Source organism: Myotis lucifugus, unplaced genomic scaffold, assembly GCF_000147115.1.
Source record: "Myotis lucifugus unplaced genomic scaffold, Myoluc2.0 scaffold_7, whole genome shotgun sequence".
Taxonomy (NCBI): domain Eukaryota; kingdom Metazoa; phylum Chordata; class Mammalia; order Chiroptera; family Vespertilionidae; genus Myotis; species Myotis lucifugus.
The window spans coordinates 19297531-19319843 of NW_005871055.1; the positions used below are offsets into that span (position 1 = coordinate 19297531).

Below are 22313 nucleotides of genomic sequence, written 5' to 3' on the forward strand. Positions count from 1 at the left end.
ATGGCTGAGTAGTATTCCATTGCATATATGTACCACATCTTCTTTATCCAATCCTTTATCAAAGGACACTTTAGTTGTCTTCATGTCTTGGCCACCATGAATAATGCTGTAATGAACATAGGGGTACATATATCTTTGCAAGTATATGTTTTTGAGTTCTTTGGGTTGATACCCAGAGAAGGGATTGCTGGGTTGTATGGTAGCTCTTTCCTTAGTGTTTTAAGGAACTACCAGACTGTTTTCCATAGTGTCTGTTCCATTCCCACTGGCAGTGAATGAGGGTTCCTTTTTCTCCACAACTTCGCCAACACTTGTTTTTACCTGTCTTGTTAATAATAGTCATTATAATAGGTACATTGTAATTTTGATTCTCATTTCACTAATAGCTAGTGAGGTTGAACATCTTTTCATATATTTGTTAGCTATTTATGTGTTCTTGAGAGAGATGTTTGTTCAGGTTCTCTGCCCATTTTTTTTTATTTAGTTGATTTTATTTATAGCTTGTTTTTTTACATTTCAGAGTATTACACAATTACATTTTCTCATTTTCTGACCCGCAAACAGATACCTTAAATGGAATTGTTTTAAATTATCAAATTAGGAACATCCAAAATGCAAGAATTAGACATATGACAATTAATTCACAAACTCTAATCCATCACAACATATCCTAAGGATTTAGAAACAGCCAGCAGGAGAAATCTTATCAAATTTAGCAACCAGCTATTTACATATCCAAAGACAAACAAACCTATATGAACTCCAAAACTAGAAGTTTTAAAATTGGATTATTTGTTTTGTGTTGAGTTGTATAGGTTCCTTATATATTTTGGATATTAACCCCTTGTCAGAGCCTTTGTTTGCAAATATTATCTCTCATTAGGTTAGTTGCCTTTTTGTTCTGTTGTTGGTTTCTTTTGCTGTGCAGAAGCTTTTTAATTTCATATAGTCCCATTCATTTAGATACTTAAAAAAGGTATCTTAAGGAATTACTACTGTTACATTACTGCTATGTGTTGGGCTCTCTGCTAAGTATAACAAATGCCGAGATATATTGAGAATTCTTGCCCTCAGTGAGTTTATAGGTTAGCAAGAGATGCCATGAGTAAACCATCACTTATGATGTTTTGGTAAGTGCTGTAGGTAGATACAGGAATAGCAGGCTCTTCTAACTTAGTCATTAATAGTACTTAATCAAAAGAACAAAATACGGAAGGATCTTCCTGGTGGAAGAAATACCATGTGCAAGAGCATGGAACCGTAACAGATCACGGCATATGTGAGAGCTGAAAAGTGTTCAAGATGATTAGCATTTCAAAGCTAAATATAAAATGCAGATTCCTGTTTAGATGAACCAAGATGGCGGCATAGGTAAACACCGGAGATTGCTGCCTCGCACAACCACTTCAAAAATACAACTAAAAGATGGAACGGACATCATCCAGAACCACAGGAAGGCTGGCTGAGTGGAAATTCTACAACTAGAAGGAAAGAGAAAAGCATACCAAGACTCAGAGGAGGTGCGGTGCGGAAGTAAAATACTAAGGTACAGAGGCGCACGCAGAGAGGGCTGGTGGCTGAGGACAGGGTTGTCTTTTTCAATCAGGAGGGAGTCTCAAGCTCTGAGCTCCAGTTCCGGGCGAGTCTCTGGGGACCCAGACTCATATGGGAGAAACTGGACTGTCTGGCATCAGTCAGAACTAGAGGGCAGCTTTCTCTCGGGGGTGCTTGCAGCGATTGCCAAGACACTGAGAAGCAGGTCCTCTGAAGGCAGGATTGAGAGCAGCCATAACTGCTCGCTCCGCCCTGTTGATCCCCTGGGACCCTGCCCCGCCCAAGCCGTGCACCGAGGCTTTTCCATATGAAAAGCCTGGCCCTTTGCAAACTGACAATTACCTAACAAACTGCAGCTGGCCCAAGGCCCCAGGGCAACTTGCATTGCTTCAAAGCTGGCTTTTGCTGGATAGCCTCAGGCAGAGGCTAGATTAGCACCTCCTTAGAGATCCAGGAGCCAGTGTGCCCGGTGGTCAGAGTGGGACCATCCAGATTGCAGCTCCTCGGATCCATAAAGGACACACTCAGGTGGCAGACTCAGTGAGCACCAAAGCCCCACTGAAGCAAGTCTTGCCCCGGAGGGGTGTTTCCAGCACAGAAGTTCTCCCACTGCAGACACAGCTGATTCTCACAGCCAATTGGCCTGGAGGTCAATCCCTCCCAGTGTTACCTACAACAATCAAGGCTTAACTACAACAAGACTGTGCACAAAGCCCACAATGGGGTGCACCAAGAGTGTCCACCTCAGGTAATTGGGGAGGCTGAGCCACTGGGCCCTATAGGACACCTAGCACAGAAAGCCACTCTATCGACACAGCGAAGCATAAGAAAAAATGCGGAGAGAAAGAAACAGGACACAAATGACAGAAATGGAGGAAAGCAAACTACTGGATATAGAGTTCAAAACCACACTTTTAAGGTTTTTCAAGAATTTTCTAGAAACCACCGATAAACTTAATGAGACCCTCAAGAAATCTAGTGAGACCCTCGAGGTTGTGATAAAGGACCAACTAGAAATTAAGCATACACTGACTGAAATAAAGAATATTATACAGACTCCCAACAGCAGACTAGAGGATCGCAAGAATCAAGTCAAAGATTGGAAATATGAAGAAGCAAAAAACACCCAACCGGAAAAGAAAAATGAAAAAAGAATCCAAAAATATGAAGATAGTGTAAGGAGCCTCTGGGACAGCTTCAAGCGTACCAACATCTGAATTATAGGGGTGCCAGACGAAGAGAGAGAGAGCAAGATATTGAAAACCTATTTGAAGAAATAATGACAGAAAACTTCCCCTACCTGGTGAAAGAAATAGACTTACAAGTCCAGGAAGCGCAGAGAACCCCAAACAAAAGGAATCCAAAGAGGACCACACCAAGACACATAATAATTAAAATGCCAAGAGCAAAAGACAAAGACAGAATCTTAAAAGATAGTCAGTTACCTACAAGGGAGTACCCATTCGACTCTCAGCTGATTTCTCAACAGAAACTTTGTAGGCCAGAAGGGAGTGGCAAAAAATATTCAAAGTGATGAATACCAAGAACCTACAACCAAGATTACTTTATCCAGCAAAGCTATCATTCAGAATTGGAGGTCAGATAAAGAGCTTCACAGATAAGAAAAAGCTAAAGGAGTTCATCACCACCAAACCAGTATTATATGAAATGCTGAAAGGTATCCTTTAAGAAGAGGAAGAAGAAGAACAAGGTAAAGATACAAACTATGAACAACAAATACACATCTATCAACAAGTAAATCTAAAAATCAAGTGGATAAATAATCTGATGAACAGAATAAACTGGTGATTATAATAGAACCAGGGGCAGAGAAAGGGAGTGGACTGACTATTCTTGGGGGGGGGGGGGGGGATGCGGGAAGAGACTGGACAAAAATCGTGATGAGGACAGTGGGGGGGGAGGGAGGAGGGTGGGGGTGGGAAACGGGTGGAGGGGAGCTATGGGGGGAAAAAGAGGAACAACTGTAATAATCTGAACAATAAAGATTTAATTTAAAAAAAAAATATATATATATAAAATGCACCTTGTGACTAAATACCTACTATGTACCATAACTAGTATATGTACTTTTTATACATAACTGGATTGTTGGGTTTCTTTTTTTTTGGTGTTGAGTTGTATAAGTTCTTTATAAATTTTGGATATTAACATCTTGTCAGATATATCATTGGCAAATATGTTCTCCCATTCAGTGGGTTGTTATTTCATTTTGTTGATGTTTTCCTTTGCTGTGCAAAAGCTTTTTAGTTTGATGTTGTCCCGTTTATTTGCTTTTTTTTTCTTTTGTTTCCTTTGCCCAAAGGGATATATCAGAAAAATATTACTATGAGAAATGTCTGAGGTTTCCCCCCCCCCCCAGGATTTTTATGGTTTAGAGTCTAACATTTAAGTCTTTAATTCATTTTGAGTCTATTCTTGTGTGTTTGGTATAAGTTGCTAGTCTAGTTTCATTTTTAAATGAATCTTTTCAATATTCCCAACATAATTTATTGAATAGACTTAGACTGTCTTTAGCCCATTGTATGTTTTTTGCCTCCTTTGTCAAATATTAATTGACTATAAAGATGTGGGTTTCTTTCTGGGCTACATATTCTGTTCCAGCGATCTATATGTGTGTTTTTATGCCTGTACCATGCTGTTTTGATTATTATGGTAGCATGATTTACTATGGTAGCATGATTACTATGATAGCATGCTACCTGATATCACAGGTAGCTTGATTCCTCAACTTTGTTCTTCTTTCTCAAGATCGCTGCTGCTATTCAGGGTCTTTTGTGTTTCCATATACATTTTTGGAATAATTGTTCTAGTTCTGTGAAATATGCCATTGGTATCTTGATAGAAATTGAGTTGAATCTGTAGGTTGCTTTGGGTTGTATGGACATTTTAATGATGTTAATTCTTCCTACCCATAAACATGCTATATGCTTCCACTTATTTATATCTTCTTTAGTTTCTTCAGTGTCTTATAATTTTCTGAATACAGGTCTTTTACATACATAGTTAAATTTATTCCTAGGTATTTTATTCTTTTTTAAAGCAATTATTAATGGAATATTTTTTCTGATAAATGGATTCAGTAAAGTAACAGGATACAAAATAAATATCCAGAAATCAATTACATTTTGGGACACCAATAATGAACTATCAGAAAAGGAAACTATCATCACGTATTTTAAAATACACAAATAATCTATTTATTTGAATAGACATTTTATAATATAAAAAGTCCTTTCTCTCTTTCAACTCATTTCCATTTGGTTTTCTCCCCAAAATGTTTCTAATATAAAAATATTTTATGCTTGAAAGTATTATATTGATCACTGTATTATACAAATAGGCAAAAAATATATAAACACTAAAGAAAGTTTTAAAAATTTAAATCTGGAGCCAATTATTATTATAAATATTATTAGCGTACAATCATACCACACCATAATTATATTGTGAACTTTAAAAAATCATTATTAAACCTAAAAAGTAAAATGCTATTGAAAATTTATCTCTTAATAAGATGAATGGTAATATGTTCACATATGAATATTATTTATTATTAGGACAATATTAGAGCTTCTCCCAATTTTCCTTTTTTGTAGAGTGATGAAAAATATTGTTCACATAAATAAATAGAAAGATATTGAAGTTTTATTATAGCAATGTTATAATTTTTGGTACCACTTCTAAGTTGCATGCTTAAAATAACCTAATGATCTATTATCAAAAATAATTTTTAATTATCTTTCACCTGACAACCAAATTAGATCCAACTTCAACTCTTTTTTTTTAATATATTTTATTGATTTTTTACAGAGAGGAAGGGAGAGAGATAGAGAGTTAGAAACATCGATGAGAGAGAAACATCGATCAGCCGCCTTCTGCACATCTCCTACTGGGGATGTGCCCGCAACCAAGGTACATGCCCTTGACCGGAATCGAACCTGGGACCTTTCAGTCCGCAGGCCGACGCTCTATCCCCTGAGCCAAACCGGTTTCAGCAACTTCAACTCTTAAAAGTAAGGAATTGAAAACATGTGACTTGCACAAGGATTTTTTTTTTTTAATTCAGTCATTGAGGATATACACTTTTAAAAAAATTATTTTTTTTCTATCAAATATTAATTGACTATATAAAGATGTGGGTTTCTTTCTGAGTTCTCTATTCTGTTCCAGTGGTCTATATATTTGTTTTTAATGACAGTACCATGCTGTTTTGATTACTATGGCCTTGCCATAGTAATTTGATATCAGGTAGTATGATTCCTCCAACTTTGTTCTTCTTTCTCAAGATTGTTGTTGCTATTCAGTGTCTTTTGTGGTTCCATATATATTTTGGAATATTTGTTCTAGTTCTGTGAAATATGCTATTGGTATCTTGATAGGAATTGAGTTGAATCTGTAGATTGCTTTGGTCGTATGGACATTTTAATGGTGTTAATTCTTCCTAAATCATGAACATGTATATGCATCCATTTATTTGTATCTTCTTCAGTTTCTTTCCTCAGTGTAAGTTTCCCCTATACCTCTTCACCTTTTAACACCTCCATCAGTATTTTGAATTCTTTCTTATTTGAGGCTTCCACCCCCTCAGCAGATCTTATACCCCAGGCAATACACCTGAGAGAGCCCCTCCTCCTCCTCCTTTTTTTTTTTTTAAACTGGAGAAGGCCAATGTGAAAAGGGATATTGGAAATAGAAATTATACTTCCCTCACAGGCTCATGCTCAAGCAGATAGATTTTAAGAAGCTGAGAGTCTGGAAACTTACGTTGTTAAATTATGCATACCTTATTTGGAAAGTTATTGCATTGCCAATTTAGAAGAGGCTAGTGCATTGTGTTGTTATTTCAGTTTTTCCATAATCTTCAAATGATTTTGTATATCTTATACTCCTCTATGCCTTTGGTGAGGAAATAGCATCACCAAGATGTTGTGAGAACTATGAGGAGGGAGTTCCACACATCTTGCTGCTCCCCACATCCTTACCCATGTACCACAACATGTATCTGTCAGAGAACGTCTTCCACATGGTCATTTTAGAACCCAAGCTTCTTTCATCTTGTGGTCTGGCTTTCCTTCTGGGACTTAGAATCCTCGTCATTCAGCTGGCAGATTGGAAAAAGAGCATGGAAGCTCATGTATGAATGTAAACATGAAATTACTTTTTAACTATCCTATCTTAAATATATTTGTTATATCCAAAATTTTTGATAATTTATACAGAATTATAAAAGGAATGGAGTCTTATAACTTTACATTTTACTAGAAAACCTCTTAATTAAATTGTTGAAGCTGCAATTGTCTGTTAGATTTGATGACCTAATGAACATTAAACAGGGCATTTCTATTCTAGCCTCTGAAGCATTTTCATCAATTCTTAACATAAAATATAGCAAAACAAAATTTATATTTTTTATATTCAAAGAAAAAATTATTTGTAATATTTGTTTTAATACATGTGTTAGTTGTTTTCAACCTTCTGGCCCTTTAAATACAGTTCCTCATGTTATGACCCAACCATAAAATTATTTTCGTTGCTACTTCATAACTGTAATGTTGCTAATGTTATGAATCGTAATGTAAATATCTGATATGTAGGATGGTCTTAGGCGACCCCTGTGAAAGGGTCGTTAGACCGCCAAAGGGGTTGCGACCCACAGGTTGACAAAGGCTGTAGATGATTTAAGATCACCAAGCTATCACTAAACAAGTACTTAAGCTTGGCCATTTTGGCTCAGTGGTTGAGCATGGTGGACCCATGCACCAATAGGTCACCATTTGATTTCTGGTCAGGGTAACGTGCCTGGGTTGCGGGCTCAATCTCCAGGAGGGGGTATGGGGGAAGCAACTTATTGATGATGAACCCTCTCATGGATGTTTCTAACTCTCTCTTGCTCTCCCTTTCTCTAAAATCAATAAAGCCATATTTTAAAAAAATAAGTATTTATTTTTTTGTTTGAGAAAGTGAGGAATGGGAAGAGAGAGAGAGAGAGAGAGAGAGAGAGAGAGAGAGAGAGAGAGAGAAAGAGAAATAAGCAAAAAAAAAAAAAAACCCACTGATTTCTTGTTCCACTTATTTATGCATTCATTGGTTGATTCTTATATATGCCCTGACCAGGGATCAAACCTGCACCTTGGTGTAGTGAGATGATGCTCTAACCAACTGAGCTACTTGGCCAGGGCCTAAACAAGTACTTTTTAGATTGTACAATATTAGCTTCTTTAAAAGGAAGAAAAGATGTAACTGACCTGACAGCCATATTCATGTTTCTAACAACATATACATGTCTGATACACATGAGTGCACAGCAACCCTATTTTTTTTCAACAATATCATTAAATAATATGTGTTAAGCACACACATTTAGGCAAGGTGGTTTATAAGGGGTCTCTGTTACATTTGTTTTCTATTGTTTCCTGTGTGCTTCAGCTCCTATGTGAGAAGGGCAGACCTCAGGGTATAAGACTAGTATGAACTCTTTCTCCCTTCACTTTACTTGGATACTAAATAGTGAGTTAAAAATAATTCAATTGTCACTTAAGAAAAATCACAAAGTTCCATAATATTTAGAATCAAGATGTTTTAATATTCTTGTTTATGACCTATATGATATAATAAAAATTACCTTTATTCAGTTTTCAGAACATGAAACTGAATGGGTAATTAGCATTTGTTGGATTTCATGGTATATTACATAATTTGGAGAAGCAGGCAGGCACAAACCAGATGATATGGGAAGGTCGACTTAAAGCAAAAATCACAAAACCTCAAGTATAGATGAAAGTACTTCCATAATTTAGAAAAACATCCTGGACTAGAATGAAAAATTTAAAGAGTTATTATAAAAGGTCCTGAAACTTATAGAACATTATGTAACTATTAAAGCTATAAATACAATACAGACAGCATTATAGTACCAGGTCAAATTTCAGACCTGGGTTTAATGCCCAGATTTTTATAGAAATGTGCCATAAACTCAGTAATCAACTATAAAATGATATTCCTTTACATTTCTGAAATACGTAGAAATTGATAAAACTCCTCATTACTTGCCTGAAGTAGTATCTTAACTGGTTACTCTGACTTCAGTCTCAAAACCTCAACTTTATCCTCCACATGCTGCCCCAGAATGTTGGTGAAATCTCACCAGGTGACCCTTCCTCTGAGTGTCCAGGCTTTCTCATTGCCCATGAACACCGGAGAGGAAAGGAGACTTGGGCAGAGTCCAAGGACGCCCATGGCAATTACAAAACTTACTTGAATGTTAGTGTTTTATCTCAATAGTTCATCATTTGTTGCATTTTATTTACCAGCCTGTGTTAATTTCACTAAAAAAAAGTTTTAAATTACTTCCCAGAAATAGAATTGATGGTCAAGAAGAGTGCCAACTGATATTTTTGACACACCTTTGTATACATTTTCTTATGTGAGAGGCATCCTATATAATAAAAGCCTAATATGCTAAGTCTCTGGTAGTCCGTTCAACCAATCAAAGCATAATATGCTAATGATACGTTAAGGCTGCTCAACCGCTCGCTATGATGTGCAGTGACCACCAGGGGGCAGACGCTTCAACTGGTAGGTTAGTTTGCTGCTGAGGTCTGGTCGATCAGGACTGAGCAAGACGGGCCAGACACGCCCTGGAGCCCTCCCGTGGTCCCTCCCCAGCTGGCCAACCTCCCTCATCCCTCCCCAGCCCTCTTGCAATCCAGGACCCCTTGGGGGATGTCGGAGAGCCGGTTTCAGCCCCATCCCACATGCCAGGCCAAGGGACCCCACCGGTGCATGAATTCGTGCACTAGGCCTCTAGTAAATCTATAAAGTCAAAATGCCATGTCATACCCTAAGGACCTTTTATTGGCCCCTCTACAGTGAAAGAACCATTTTCTGCAGCACAGGGTCTTTCAGGAATAACCCCATCTTGAGATTCTCAAGGATGCCAATTAAACTACTAAAGAAGAGAAACCAGTTCTGCTATTTAGATTGCTTTTTAGGTCTTCATTAAATCTTAAATGGACTCCACCATAAGGACATAAACATGAGAAGTTTGAAAGCCAAATTGGAAGTGTTTTCCAGTTCAGCAAAGGAGTCAGAAATATATAAATACACTGTGTATGGTATCTTGTCATCTTCCCTATATGTATTATCTTTGTCAGTTTCTCTTAGTGATTTATTCAACCAACAAATGTATATGGAGCACACATGTGCCAGGCAATATTTTATGCACTGTGCATTGAACAGTAAATAAGATAGATGAGCATCCTGTTCTCTTGCAACTTTCATGTCACAGGGACGCGACGACAAAAAACAAAGAAAATAAATAAGTGCCAGGCACAGAGTGAAAACAAAATGATATAATAGAAGAGACAGTGAAGGTTAGTACATTGTAACTCTTCATTGGATGCTAGGAAAGGTAAACTCACAGGAGTGGCTATAAAAAAATTAATAAAAATATTTTAGGAGAGTTTCATTCTATAATCAATCTCAAAATAAACAAGAAAAAGGGAAAGCAGGAGGGGGCTTGCTGTAAAAAAAGAAAAAGAACAAAAGAGGACTCCAGGCTCTATTGGGTTTCCTGGCAGGCAATTATGACCAGCTCAGAACATTGTCCTTTACCAGCCCTTTTTAATGATTTCAAAACTTAATTAAAACATGGATGACGGTAAAATAATTAAGCACATTTTTAAATCAAGTTATAAGAGGTTTTATAAATATAATTGTCCTTTCCATGGTCTTTTGGTAAAGGATATATGCTTATTCAGATGATGCTACCCTTGTTCAAAATAGCTTCTGACCTTTGGATCTATCTTTTGGTATTAGCTTCCCTGCACTGTTTACTAGCTACTAGCAAAATAATTTAATTTTAATTTTATTCCCTCTCCTTGCCCCCAAGGTCTACTGAGTTCCTCTGATTATCTCAGTATCATTTTATCTTACTCCTGAGGGCCCCTGAGGACTAGTGTGGTCCCAACCTGAAGCTAGGAAAGTGGTGGTAGAGGGAAAGGGAAACAAAAGAAAACATATACAAATGGGACTACATCAAACTGAAAAGGTTTTGCATAGCAAAGGAAACCAACAAAATGAAAATACAGCCCACTAAATGGCAGACCATATTGGCCAATGAGATATTTGATAAGGCGTTAGTATCCAAATTTTATAAGTAACTTGTACAATTTAACATCAAAACCCCCCCCAAACAATCCAGTTAAAAATTGGGCAAAGGACCTGAATGAACACTTCTCCAAAGAGGACATACAGATGGCCAATAGGCATATGAAAAGATGCTCCAAGTCACTAATCATCAGAGATATGCAAATTAAAACCACAATGAGATCTCACTTCACACCTGTCAGAATGGCTACCATCAATAAATCAACAAACACAAGTGTGGGTGAGGATGTGGAGAAAAAGGAACCCTCTCCAACTATTTGGTAAGAATACAGATTGGTGCAGACACTGTGGAAAATAGTATGGAAGTTCCTCAAAAAACTAGAAATGGAACTGCTTTATGGCCCAGCAATTTCACTTCTGGGAATATACCAAAAAATCCTGAAACACTAATTTGAAGGAATATATGCACCCCTATGTTCATTGAACCTCTCATTATTTACAACTAGAGGCCCGATGCACAAAATTCGTGAAAGAGTAGGCCTTCCTTCCCCCAGCTGCAGACACCAGCTTCCCTCTGGCACCCAGGACCCTGGCTTCCGTTGCAGCCCCAGAAGGATGTCTAGTATAATTAGCATATTACACTTTTATTATTTTTGATAGCCAAGATTTCAAAGCTTCCCAAGTGTCCATCAGTAGATGAGTGGATTAAAACGCTGTGGTACATTCACACGATGGAATACTACTGGTCAGTAACAAAAAGAAGGAAATCTTACCTTTTGAAACAGCATGGATGGACCTGGAGATTATTATGCTAAGTGAAATAAGTCATCCATAGAAAGATAAGTACCATATGATTTCACTTGTAAGTGGAATATAATGAACAAAATAAACTATCAAACAAAATAGAAGCAGACTCATATATACAGAGAACTGACTGACATCTGTCAGAGGGGAGAGGGTTGGGGGACTGGGTGAAAAAGGTGAAGGAATTAAGGAAAAAGCAAACAAACAAACAAACAAAAATCTCAGACACAGACAACAATATAGTGATTATGGGAGGGAAAGGGGGTTGGGGATGGTATAAGAGGATAAAGTAGGGATAAATGATGATGGAAGGAGACTTGACTTGGGGTGATGAACACACAATGCAATATATAGATGATATATTATAGAATTGTATACATGAAACTGAAACTGGATAGCAAATGGGTCAGGGCTGCTTGTCACTACTTGAGTCAATTCAGCAGAGACAGTGTTGAGCTGACAGTATGAAAGAGCAGCAGGTCATCCACAAAAATCTCTCTGCAAACCCCCTTAAGCCAGCTGCTTATATAGGGTAGGATAAAGATTACATGGGGAAGTAGGCTATGCACACTGGGGTGGGACTCCATTGTTTGGGCAACAAGGTTGTTAATCTTTCCATAATAATAGGTAGTTCTTGAATGAGAATGGACTTTATTCCAAGGTTGACTCCCAGGGGGCTTACAACTCCCAGCCAGGTTAGAACGTACTTTCTTTAACCAGAATAAGGCAATCATGGTTAACAGAGCATGATTAATATTTCCCAATACTATAGCTAGTTCCCAATATTCTACTTTTGCCCCTAACAAAACCTATATAATTTTATTAACCCAATGTTGCCCCAATATATTCAATACAAATTAAAAAAGAAAAAGAAAAAGAAAGTGGTGGTAGGAGAACTGATAGAAGAGTTTGTTGTGTTACCTGTCCAGATCCAATCAGGAGAGAGAAACCATTTAGCAATTTGAACAGGGAATGTATAATATAAATAGCTATAATAAATTATAACAGGAAACTGGAGTAACAAGGGAATGGTTAGTAAGAAAAAGAACTCTAAACATATGTGTTTGGAACAGCTTATATAAGGAGCAGCCACTACCTTACAGCTGACACTGAACCTAGGGAAGAGGTCCTTGTTGTGGAGGGCATGGCTGTAGCTCACTGAATGGTGGAGAAGTCATTCTGGTGCCTTGTTGGGGGAGCTCTGTCCTCCAGGACTTTCTAAACGTCTACTCTCTCGGGAGTTGGTGAAGCTGTTCCTGGGAGGCTTCTCACCGCAGGCACTCTGCTACAAAATTGGCTGGAGTAGGGGGAATTCTGGAGGAAACTAGTCACTGGGTACTGTTTGCAATCATACACTGCAGGCCCACATTTTGCAGGAACCTGCTGAATGAGCACACCAGAACCAGGAAGAAAACCCTTCCTCCTGCATTGTCTGTTCAATGTCCTTTCCTGACAAAGCTTAACATTGTGCCAGCAAGCAAAGGAAAAACAAGGGGCACAGATTCATTTTCATAGAACAAGCAATTAAGGGTAAATTTGGTGCTGGAAAGCAATAAATTGATAACTGGCATTGTTGGTAAGACATGGAGTAGTTAAGGAGTCAAACTAACGTCTATGTGTTTATGAGCTACCTGCCTCCTATGAGTAAAATAAATGATAATGTGCTTAATGAAAAGGAATAATTGATCAAATATTTATTATATCATGGTTCTCAAAAAGAAAAATAAGTAAAATATGAGTGTGTGTGTGTGTGTGTGTGTGTGTGTGTCTTTATCCTCCTGGCATACTGGTTTCAGTATAAGGGTGCTAATACAACTTTCATGCGAAAACATCTCTTCTTTTTTCTGAGATTATAATCATTTTACTATCTTTGTTTTTAAGTTGTTTTAATATTTTTATTTTTTTAGTGAAATAGTGGTCATAGTGAAAGATAGTTTTTGTTGTTGTGGCTGTTTTATTTGTCTTAAAATTTTTCCTACTTAGCAAAAAAAACCATCCTATATTAGTATTCTTTCCACTTAAAAAAATTATACTAGTCTATGAAATTCAAATCTGGAAACCATTGCACTCAACTAAGAATTTATTAATATAAATTGTGACAGGTCACTATTATTATTTTGTGAAATGTATAAAAAGTTTTGTATTTAGAAACTGAAAAAAAAACATTTGTCACTTTATATTCGACAATAATGACATATAGAACTTAAATAGTAGCTAAGGCCATTCACTTTACATTTATTGTCTCCACTTAAACTAACCAGTTACAGATATTATTATCACTTCTTCAGATATCAAAAATCAGATGGAGTTAAATAATTCTGAAAGGCCTTATAGCTAGAAAAAAGCAGAGCCATTATTTAAGTAGGAGTCTGATAGGTTCCAAAATATTCCAGGATTTAAATGTCTGACTGCCTCCAAAAACCTTCCAGTGTCTAGGGAAAGACAAAAACTGAATTAAGGAGTTAAAGTGGAATTTTCAAAAAGTATAAAAAACTAATAGATCATATATTTTATGTATGTGTACACACACACACACACACAGAACACCCACATAATTCCTAGAGAAAGGAAATGTACAAAGGAACTTCATAACTTGTTTTCAAAGCTTAATCTATATCATGTACATAAAATTCAATGACTAGTTTCCATTTTCACTAAAGAAATATAAGTTAATAGATTATACAGAGTAAACCAATGCAAATGTATTGTAATGTACATTAGTGTATCAGAAAGGAATGTGTGTGTTGCAGATTTGACTAGCAGTGGCTTAACCAAATATGAATTTACCTGCATCATGTATCAAGATGTCCACACATATGGATCGTTGCTGAGATTGTTTCAGTAGCTCAATGTTAGGGGCCAAACTTCAACCCAATTCCCTTGGCCTTCCTCTCATTGTTATGCAATGCCGATACAGTTTCCACCATCACATCTCCTTTTAAACAAGAAGGGGACAAGAGTATAACAGCTATATATGACTCGTTTTATCAGCTTCTCTGAAACATCCTCAACTGACTTTGGTTTTATTCTCATTAGCCAGTGCTGGGTCAAATATCCTTACCACTAGTTGTAAGGGAATTGAGGAAAGCAAGGAATAACTTTGTCATGATTGCCAGAGACCATAGGTTAACCACATTCTGGCCTTGGGGCCAATTCAGGCTGCTCCTGTTGTAAATAAAGTTTTGTGTGTTTTTTTTAAGTTTTAATGGAGCACAGCCCTGATCATTTATTTACACACTAGAGGCCCAATGCACAAAATTCATGCAAGAGTAGGCCTTCCTTCCCCCGGCTGCCTGCACAGGCTTCCTTCTGGCACCTGGGACCCAGGCTTCCCTCATAGCCCCAGCTTCATCTGGAAAGTCGTCTGGAAGGATATCCGTCTAATTAGTATATTACACTTTTATTATTATAGACTAGAGGCCCGGTGCATGAAATTTGTACACAGGGGTGGGCGGTCCCTCAGCCTGGCCTGCACCCTCTCCAATTTGGGACCCCTCCGGGGATGTCTGACCCCTGCAGGATCGGGCCTAAACTGGCAGTCAGACATCCCTCTTGCAATCCGGGACCGCTGGCTCCTAACTGCTCTCCCTTGCTGACCTGATGGCCCTAACTGCTCTCCCCTGTCAATCTGATTCCCCTAACTGCTCTCCCCTGCCGACCTGATCCCTAACTGCTCTCCCCTGCTGGCCTAATCCCCCTAACTGCTCTCCCCTGCTGGCCTGACCCTCCCTAACTGCTCTCCCCTGCTGGCCTGTTCCCCTAACTGCTCTCCCCTGCTGGCCTGATCCCCCTAACTGCTCTTGCCTGCTAGCCTGATCGCCCCTAACTGCCTCTGCTTCGGCCCCAACACCATGGCTTTGTTCGGAAGGATGTCCAGAAGGTTGTCCGGAAGACGTCCAGTCTAATTTGCATATATCCCTTTTATTAGTATATATTGTCTGTGACTGCTTTCATGGTACAGTGGCAAAGTTGAGTAATCATGCCATAAGGCCTGAAAATATTTACTATTTGGCCTATTACCAAAAATATTTCCTGTCCTCCAGCTTAGATCAATCATGATCCATCACCTGAGGTTGACCACATGCACACTTCAGGCATAACTAGGCTTTTGTTAAGCAAGGAAGGAGGAGGAAAGAAGATATTGCAAAAGAACCAACAGTTATTGACATAATTAGTTGGGTCACCTGGCCCAACTAATTATATACAAGATCAAAAAGTTAAAATACATTTTCTGTTTTAAGTCACAGGGTCATATTGAATATACAACTTTTTTGCTTCTTCATTTCCCAGTGAGCCAATTAAGATAATTAAGAAAGGTAGAATTTTGCAAATATATAGAATTAAGTGATATATAATGAATTTAGGAAGATGATCCCTAATTACTGACTTTCATATAGCACTGCCTAAGATATTGTCAGACTAAGTTTTAGACACATATTTTACTGATGGAAACTTCCTTTTAAACTATTTATTTTAGGTCCTTGCATACACTGAGGGACTTCATGGAAAATGGATGTTCAGTGAGATACGAGCTGTATTCTCAAGACGTTATCTTCTACAAAACACTGCTTTGGAAGTATTTATGGCAAACCGAAGTAAGTCTCCTTAAATATTTTCAAAGAAAACATGCTCATAGTTTAATGCTATTTATTTGCATGGTGTAATTCTGTCTCTTCTTTTTTCCCTGCTGTATTCCTCTCTGTTATATCCTCACTAAAATAATAATATTAAGAAATTAATATTTTTGGAAATATTAATCCTATATTTATCATAGATAAAGTTATACAGAAAGGTGATTTCCAAGAAGATACATTACCTTTACAAATAAATGGTGATAAGCACTTGAAAATGATTTCTGAAGTTGATGGTTTGCTCTCCTGTACTTTTCTAAATCATGATTTTACTTCTTTCCACAGCCTCGGTTATGTTTAATTTCCCTGATCAAGCAACAGTAAAAAAAGTTGTTTATAGCTTGCCTCGGGTTGGAGTAGGAACCAGCTATGGTTTGCCACAAGCCAGGTAATTATATCATGTTATACATTATCTATGGGTTTTATAAAATATACTTCATTTTTAATAAGACAGAAATATATATAGGGTTATACCATTATGATTATTACTAGTGGCCCAGTGCACGAAATTATTGCATGGAAGGGGGCATTCCCTCAGCCCAGCCTTCACCCTCACCAATCAGGGACCCCTTGGGGGATGTCCATACTTTCTCACAATCATGGACCACTGGCTCCTAACTGCTCACCTGTCTGCCTGCCTGATCATCCCTAACTGCCTCTGCCTGCCTGATCACCCCTAACTGCCCTCCCCTGCTGACCTGATCTCACCCCCAACTGCCCTCCTCTGCCAACCAATTTGGTTCCGATTGGTCAGTTTCTATGCCAGTCAGCATCTCTGGGCCTATCAATGGGGCCTGATCAGAATGGCGGGCTGATCAGCAGTCTTGGTGGAGGTCCTGAGAGAAATGGAGGCGTGGCTGCTGGCCCAGCATGGAGAGAAAGAGAAAGGCAAGTGTTGACCAACAGCTGCCACACAGGCTATGGATCAGACCCTGCTTCTCTCTTCAGGCCTCTCTCCGGGCCTGATTTGCAGCCCCCTCACCAGTCAGTGCTGGGTCACTGTGCCTACAGCTGCAGCAGTCACTGCTGGGTCGCCATGGCAACCCAGCACTGACTGCAGGACTGACTGCCGGTTGGTCTAGTCTCCAGTTGTGACAGACCCAGGGTTTTTATATATTAAGATAATTAGTTGAGAACCAAGGAATTTTCTTTCTTTGCAGGTTATTTGTAGGGAAAGAGCTTATGAAAACAACTATTTTAAGAATGACAGGATAGTTAAGGCATAATTTTATATAACATATAAAGGAGGAAGTAAAAAATTGATTGAATATAATAGCTAGTATATAATTAAGACATTTTGCTTGGTGATCTTACAGGAAACATACCAAAAGCCTCATGATGTTTGTAATTGTAATGTAATAACATATAATTTGTTCTTATAAATGTTTCTTCATTAAAGTAATAAAACTTCTAGCATTTATTCAGATTTATAGTCATTAATTATGGTTTAGTTTTACCATTTCCTAAATTTTTCATCTAGGTATGTATGTATGTATGTATGTATTTAACAGTACATGATTATATTTAACACACAACTTTGGTACAACCAAAAAGTAAAACACCACAGTAAAATAATAACAAAAAACAGGGCATTTTATTTGCAATGTGAAAGAAATGGTTAACATTTTTAGTCACAAACAAACTCTTAGGAACCAGTAACAGAGACACTATAACCCAAGGAAACTGGAAAAAAGAAAATGAAATAATAAAAATGTTTAAGGATTAAACAGTAACAAAGAATAATTTCTCTGCAATAACACACTGTCACAGAATAAAAACACTGACATCTAATGTTTATCAGTTTTGAACAGTGTTATACAGTTTTAACCCTCAGAACTGAACACTGGGAAACAGATCGATGAGTATCTACAATTAGGGTGAAAGCTAATTTTGAATCAAAATATAAATTTTGAATATCCTTAACCTGAATAATTCCAAGTCATTGAAATTATTTCAACAACTTAGTTGAACAAATGCAAAGTGAGTTATATCAAAGCATGGTTAATGCAAAGAAAATATGTGGCCAGTATAAGCACCCTAAAACACTACTTGCCTATCAATTTATCAACACAACCCAAAAAGGATGTGCACAAAATCCATTAATAGTAGATAATAGCATAGAGAGTACAGTCAATAATACTGTGATAACTATATATGGGGCATGGTGGGTACCTGAAATATTGAGGGAAAACTTTGTAAGTATAGGATTGTCTAACCACTATGCTGTGCACCTGAAACTAATACAAAATAATATTGAATGTAAACTGTAATTGAAAAATAAAAGCAGACAGTATATAACACTGGGGAGTACAATTAAAAGGAAAATAACATCTTGGTATTTTTAAAGCATTATTTTGAAATCTTATTTTATTGAAGACTAGAGGCCCAGTGCACGAAATTTGTGAAATTTGTGCATGGGTAGGGTCCCTAGGCCTAGTCAGCGATCAGGGCCAATCTGTGGGGCAATTGGCGTGGGGCCTGTGGGCTGGGGGCAGCTCTTGAGTTAAGCATCTGCCCCTTGGTGGTCAGTGCACTGTTCGGTCGATTTGCATATTAGGCTTTTATTATATAGGATACTAATCTAAGTAGGAAACAGTAAATTTTGTGTATCATTAATATCAGTTAGTTAGTTTTGGGCTCTAAGTAACTGAATGAATGACTAAATGTGACTTAACAGATAGAGTTCTTTGCTTTTTAGTTTTTGTCTTTAATGTAAAAGATCTGGAGTTGCCAGTATTGGCTCAGAGGTTCAGAGATGTTAGAATTCTTAGTTGGCCTCATGTTCACAAAATAAGTACTACTACTCCAGACACCACACCTTCAGACAACTGCAGTAAAGCAGGAGAAAGACACAATGGATTCTTCTTAGAGCATTCATGTTTTAGGAAAGAATATATTGCTCAGAAGCCTCCTGCAATCTTTGTTTTAAGTCCCTTTTGGCCAAAATGGGTCACCTTCCCATTCCTAAAACAATCACTATCAACAGGAAGTGTGTTTACTGGCTTAGCCCCCAGAATTCAGGGAAAAATATGAACTTGCTATACCCAACTTGAAAAAAATAGGGTATCTTTTGGAGATGAAGAAAGAGGCATCAGCTTTGGGTAGATAAATTAAGTCCCTGGGAATTATTGCACAGCGCTGCATGGATGGAAAGGAAAACTAATCTTCATCTGTTTCCCCTCAAGTAGGCTACAGTCATTTAAAAGACAGGGACTGTGTCTTATTTATCCTTTTAATCTACAGGATCTAGCATAGTACCTAATTGTAGAGGTGTTTTTAAGTGCTATTCAACTGGAATTACCTTGTATTGTAGTGTATCTATTCTCTTTAAGCTTACAGTATAAGAGCAATTTACTGACATGTGTGCACATGCTCAGATATTTGCCAGTAGACTGACAAGATTAAATTAAGAAACTAGTAGATAATTAAATAGTTATATAAAATACAGGCCAAAAGAAAAAAGTGCATTTACTCTATCAAGGAAATGTAGTTAGTTTTGCAAGACTTGGTCTTATTGAATCTAAGCTGACTGATGGTAATCACTACTTCCTTTCCCTGGTGATTACAGACTATTTAATCACCAATTCAATAATTTTTTCAGGAATTGACATTAAGAACTCACAAGGAGTTCTATATCCTTTTAAAAAATAATCTGCCTCTTGGCATCTTTCCCAATGACCATGATTCTTCAAATATTACCAATATGGGTTTCTCAATGACATGTGTGTGATTTCCTTCAATAGTCTTCAACTTGTCTGGACCTGAATTAATTTAAAACAACCAGAGCTCTTCTACTATCTTTGTTACCTATTATGAGTATTATTTCCTTTTTAACCACATTCAGTCTTTTTTACTTTTGGAAAATCATTATTCTTGATAGAAAAACTGGAAACAAAATAGATGTTCAGTAGCTTTGGTTCCACTGTTAGTACAACCACTCTACCTTAAAATACTGTTTCATTGTTTTTGGTTTTCTGACCAAACACTCAATTTGGTCAATGACCAAAAACTCATTCGTGGTTTCCTAATAATATTCTCAGAAATTCAGTTTGTATAGCAGAAGAGGGTTGGAGGAACACTACATTTGGCTTCATTAGGCCTGTTATTTACCCGCTGGGTAATAATAACAGAGCCAGGTAGTTGGTAGGAACTCACCACATATTAATTGAAAGAATGAAAAGCACTAGGTAAGAGGAATGACACTTTCATCTGCTATAAAATTAGAGAAGTATCATTGCATAGAGATGTTTTATGAATGTCTTGAGGTCATAAAGTAAAGGCACTTTGTCAAACTGTAAACATGTATACTCAGGACAAATATATGCAATCATACACACACAGATATAGATAGATAAGCAGATAAGTGGGTAGGTTGGCAGGTAAATAGATAAACACACATACCTCTATAAACTTATGTGTGTGATATGTAAGATCTTGTTATATTTAGCGAATTGTGAAAGAGAAGGATGATGCTGGCTCCTACAAGAAGCCTTCCTGCTTTATAGAACAACTAAGGGATGCATTCTTTGCTTTCCTTTCTTGACATTGAGTTTCGTCAGTTTAAGCAGAGTTTATTAAACTCTAGGAAACTTACCCTAAGCTAAACCCATAAAGAAACTGATTTATAAACAAACAAAAAATTACAAAATTCAGAGGCAGGTATTCTGCAAGAATAATTGACTTCACAAATCATTTAGGCTACTTCTTGGGCAAACCTAAGAGATCAAGTTAGAAATCATATTGTTGCTTAATGGTTGAAGATTTAGAGTAAAGGGATATTTCCATTAAGCTGGCATAGCTTAATGAATGCCCTTTTAATTAATTGATATCCATAGCTATCATTTATTGAACACTTTCCATGCACCAGGAACTATACTTAGTGTTTTCATTTATAAGTATTATTTCCCTTAATTCTTTTTTATTGGGGGTGGAGGCACTTATAAACAACAGGCATTTATTTCTCACAGTTCTGGAGGCTGGGAAATCCAAGATTAAGGAACTGGCAGATTTGGTTCCTGATGAGACCCGTTTTCTGGTTCATAAATGACCATCTTCTCATTCTATCTTCACATGGCAGAAGGGAGCTCTCTGCCCTTAATTCTTAAAACAACCACATTTTAAAAACAAGGGGATTTGAGAGGAGAGAAGACAGTGGTCAAATTGGCAGACCTTTCTTGCACCTCCTCCCAGGGCCAGACTAGAAATAAAACTAAAGTGGGGAACATACACCTGGAATTACCAACTGAGGTCCAGCTGAAGAGACTTATATCAAGGAAGGATCCAGAAAAAACTTAGACCAGTAGGAAGGGCAAGGTCCTGAGAGGGCCTGCCATGGGCAGCAGGCAGGTCAGCCAAGAGTGAGGAGAGATACCTATGGGAGGGGCTTTTCCCTTAGAAGGTAGAAGCCAGAACACCAGAACTGAGATCAGCAGCCCATGTAACAACCAAATGTAAAAGGCAGCAGGGCTGCTGGTCTCCATGGAGTCTGGAGCCAGTATATTGGAGCCGGTTGAGAAAAAACTTCAGTTCTGTTTTTTGTTTTGTTTTGTTTTTCCCCCCAGAGTACAGGAGTTTTCATTTGCAGCTATTCACCCAAGGCTTTGGTGCAGGTAGGGTCATGCATACTTGAGATGTCTAAGGAAAGGCTGGGGTAGGAAGCATTGTGGCGGGTGTGTGTGTGTGGGGGGGGAGGGGGGTAGAGGGGGAAGAAGAGGTGGAAAAGCAGCAGTCAGGAGTTCTGCATTCAGTAGGTCATATACCACCAAACCGAAACAGCCATTTTTCCTGAGAGGATCTAGCCACTCCCAGAAGCCACAGCTCAGGAAAAGGAAAAAGCCCTGTCCTAGGTGATACAGCCAGCTACTCTCAGGAGCCCTGCTGGCCACACTCTGCATCTTGACCTTTGCAAAATGGAAATAGCTGCAGAAGCCAAGCCTATAGGTTTGAACAGCCTCAGGGAGGCTCTGTCCTGGGAACTATCCTGGGAAGCTGACTGGTGCATCTACCACACTGGAGAGCTGATAGAAATTCCAGGATTCCAGCTGATCCCACTGGACTGCATACAAGAATCTCTGCCCAGCCAAGGGCATAGTAATTTTCTGGACCACTCACAGAGTAGCTCTTACTTTGCCTGAAATCTGAACATTACCTCCCCCTCATGGGAGACGCAGAGGTCTAGACTCCTGATTCTACCTA

At 38.0% G+C, this 22313-nt stretch overlaps 1 protein-coding gene across 1 annotated transcript in view; it reads left to right on the forward strand.

Moving 5' to 3' along the window:
- The window catches only part of NBEA (neurobeachin), a 928080-nt gene that overhangs the window by 739807 nt on the left and 165960 nt on the right, over positions 1 to 22313 (forward strand). The window contains exons 41-42 of the mRNA XM_006083617.3: positions 15965 to 16082; positions 16404 to 16506. Coding sequence (XP_006083679.1) covers positions 15965 to 16082; positions 16404 to 16506 — 221 coding nt within the window. The remainder of the gene's footprint in view (positions 1 to 15964; positions 16083 to 16403; positions 16507 to 22313) is intronic.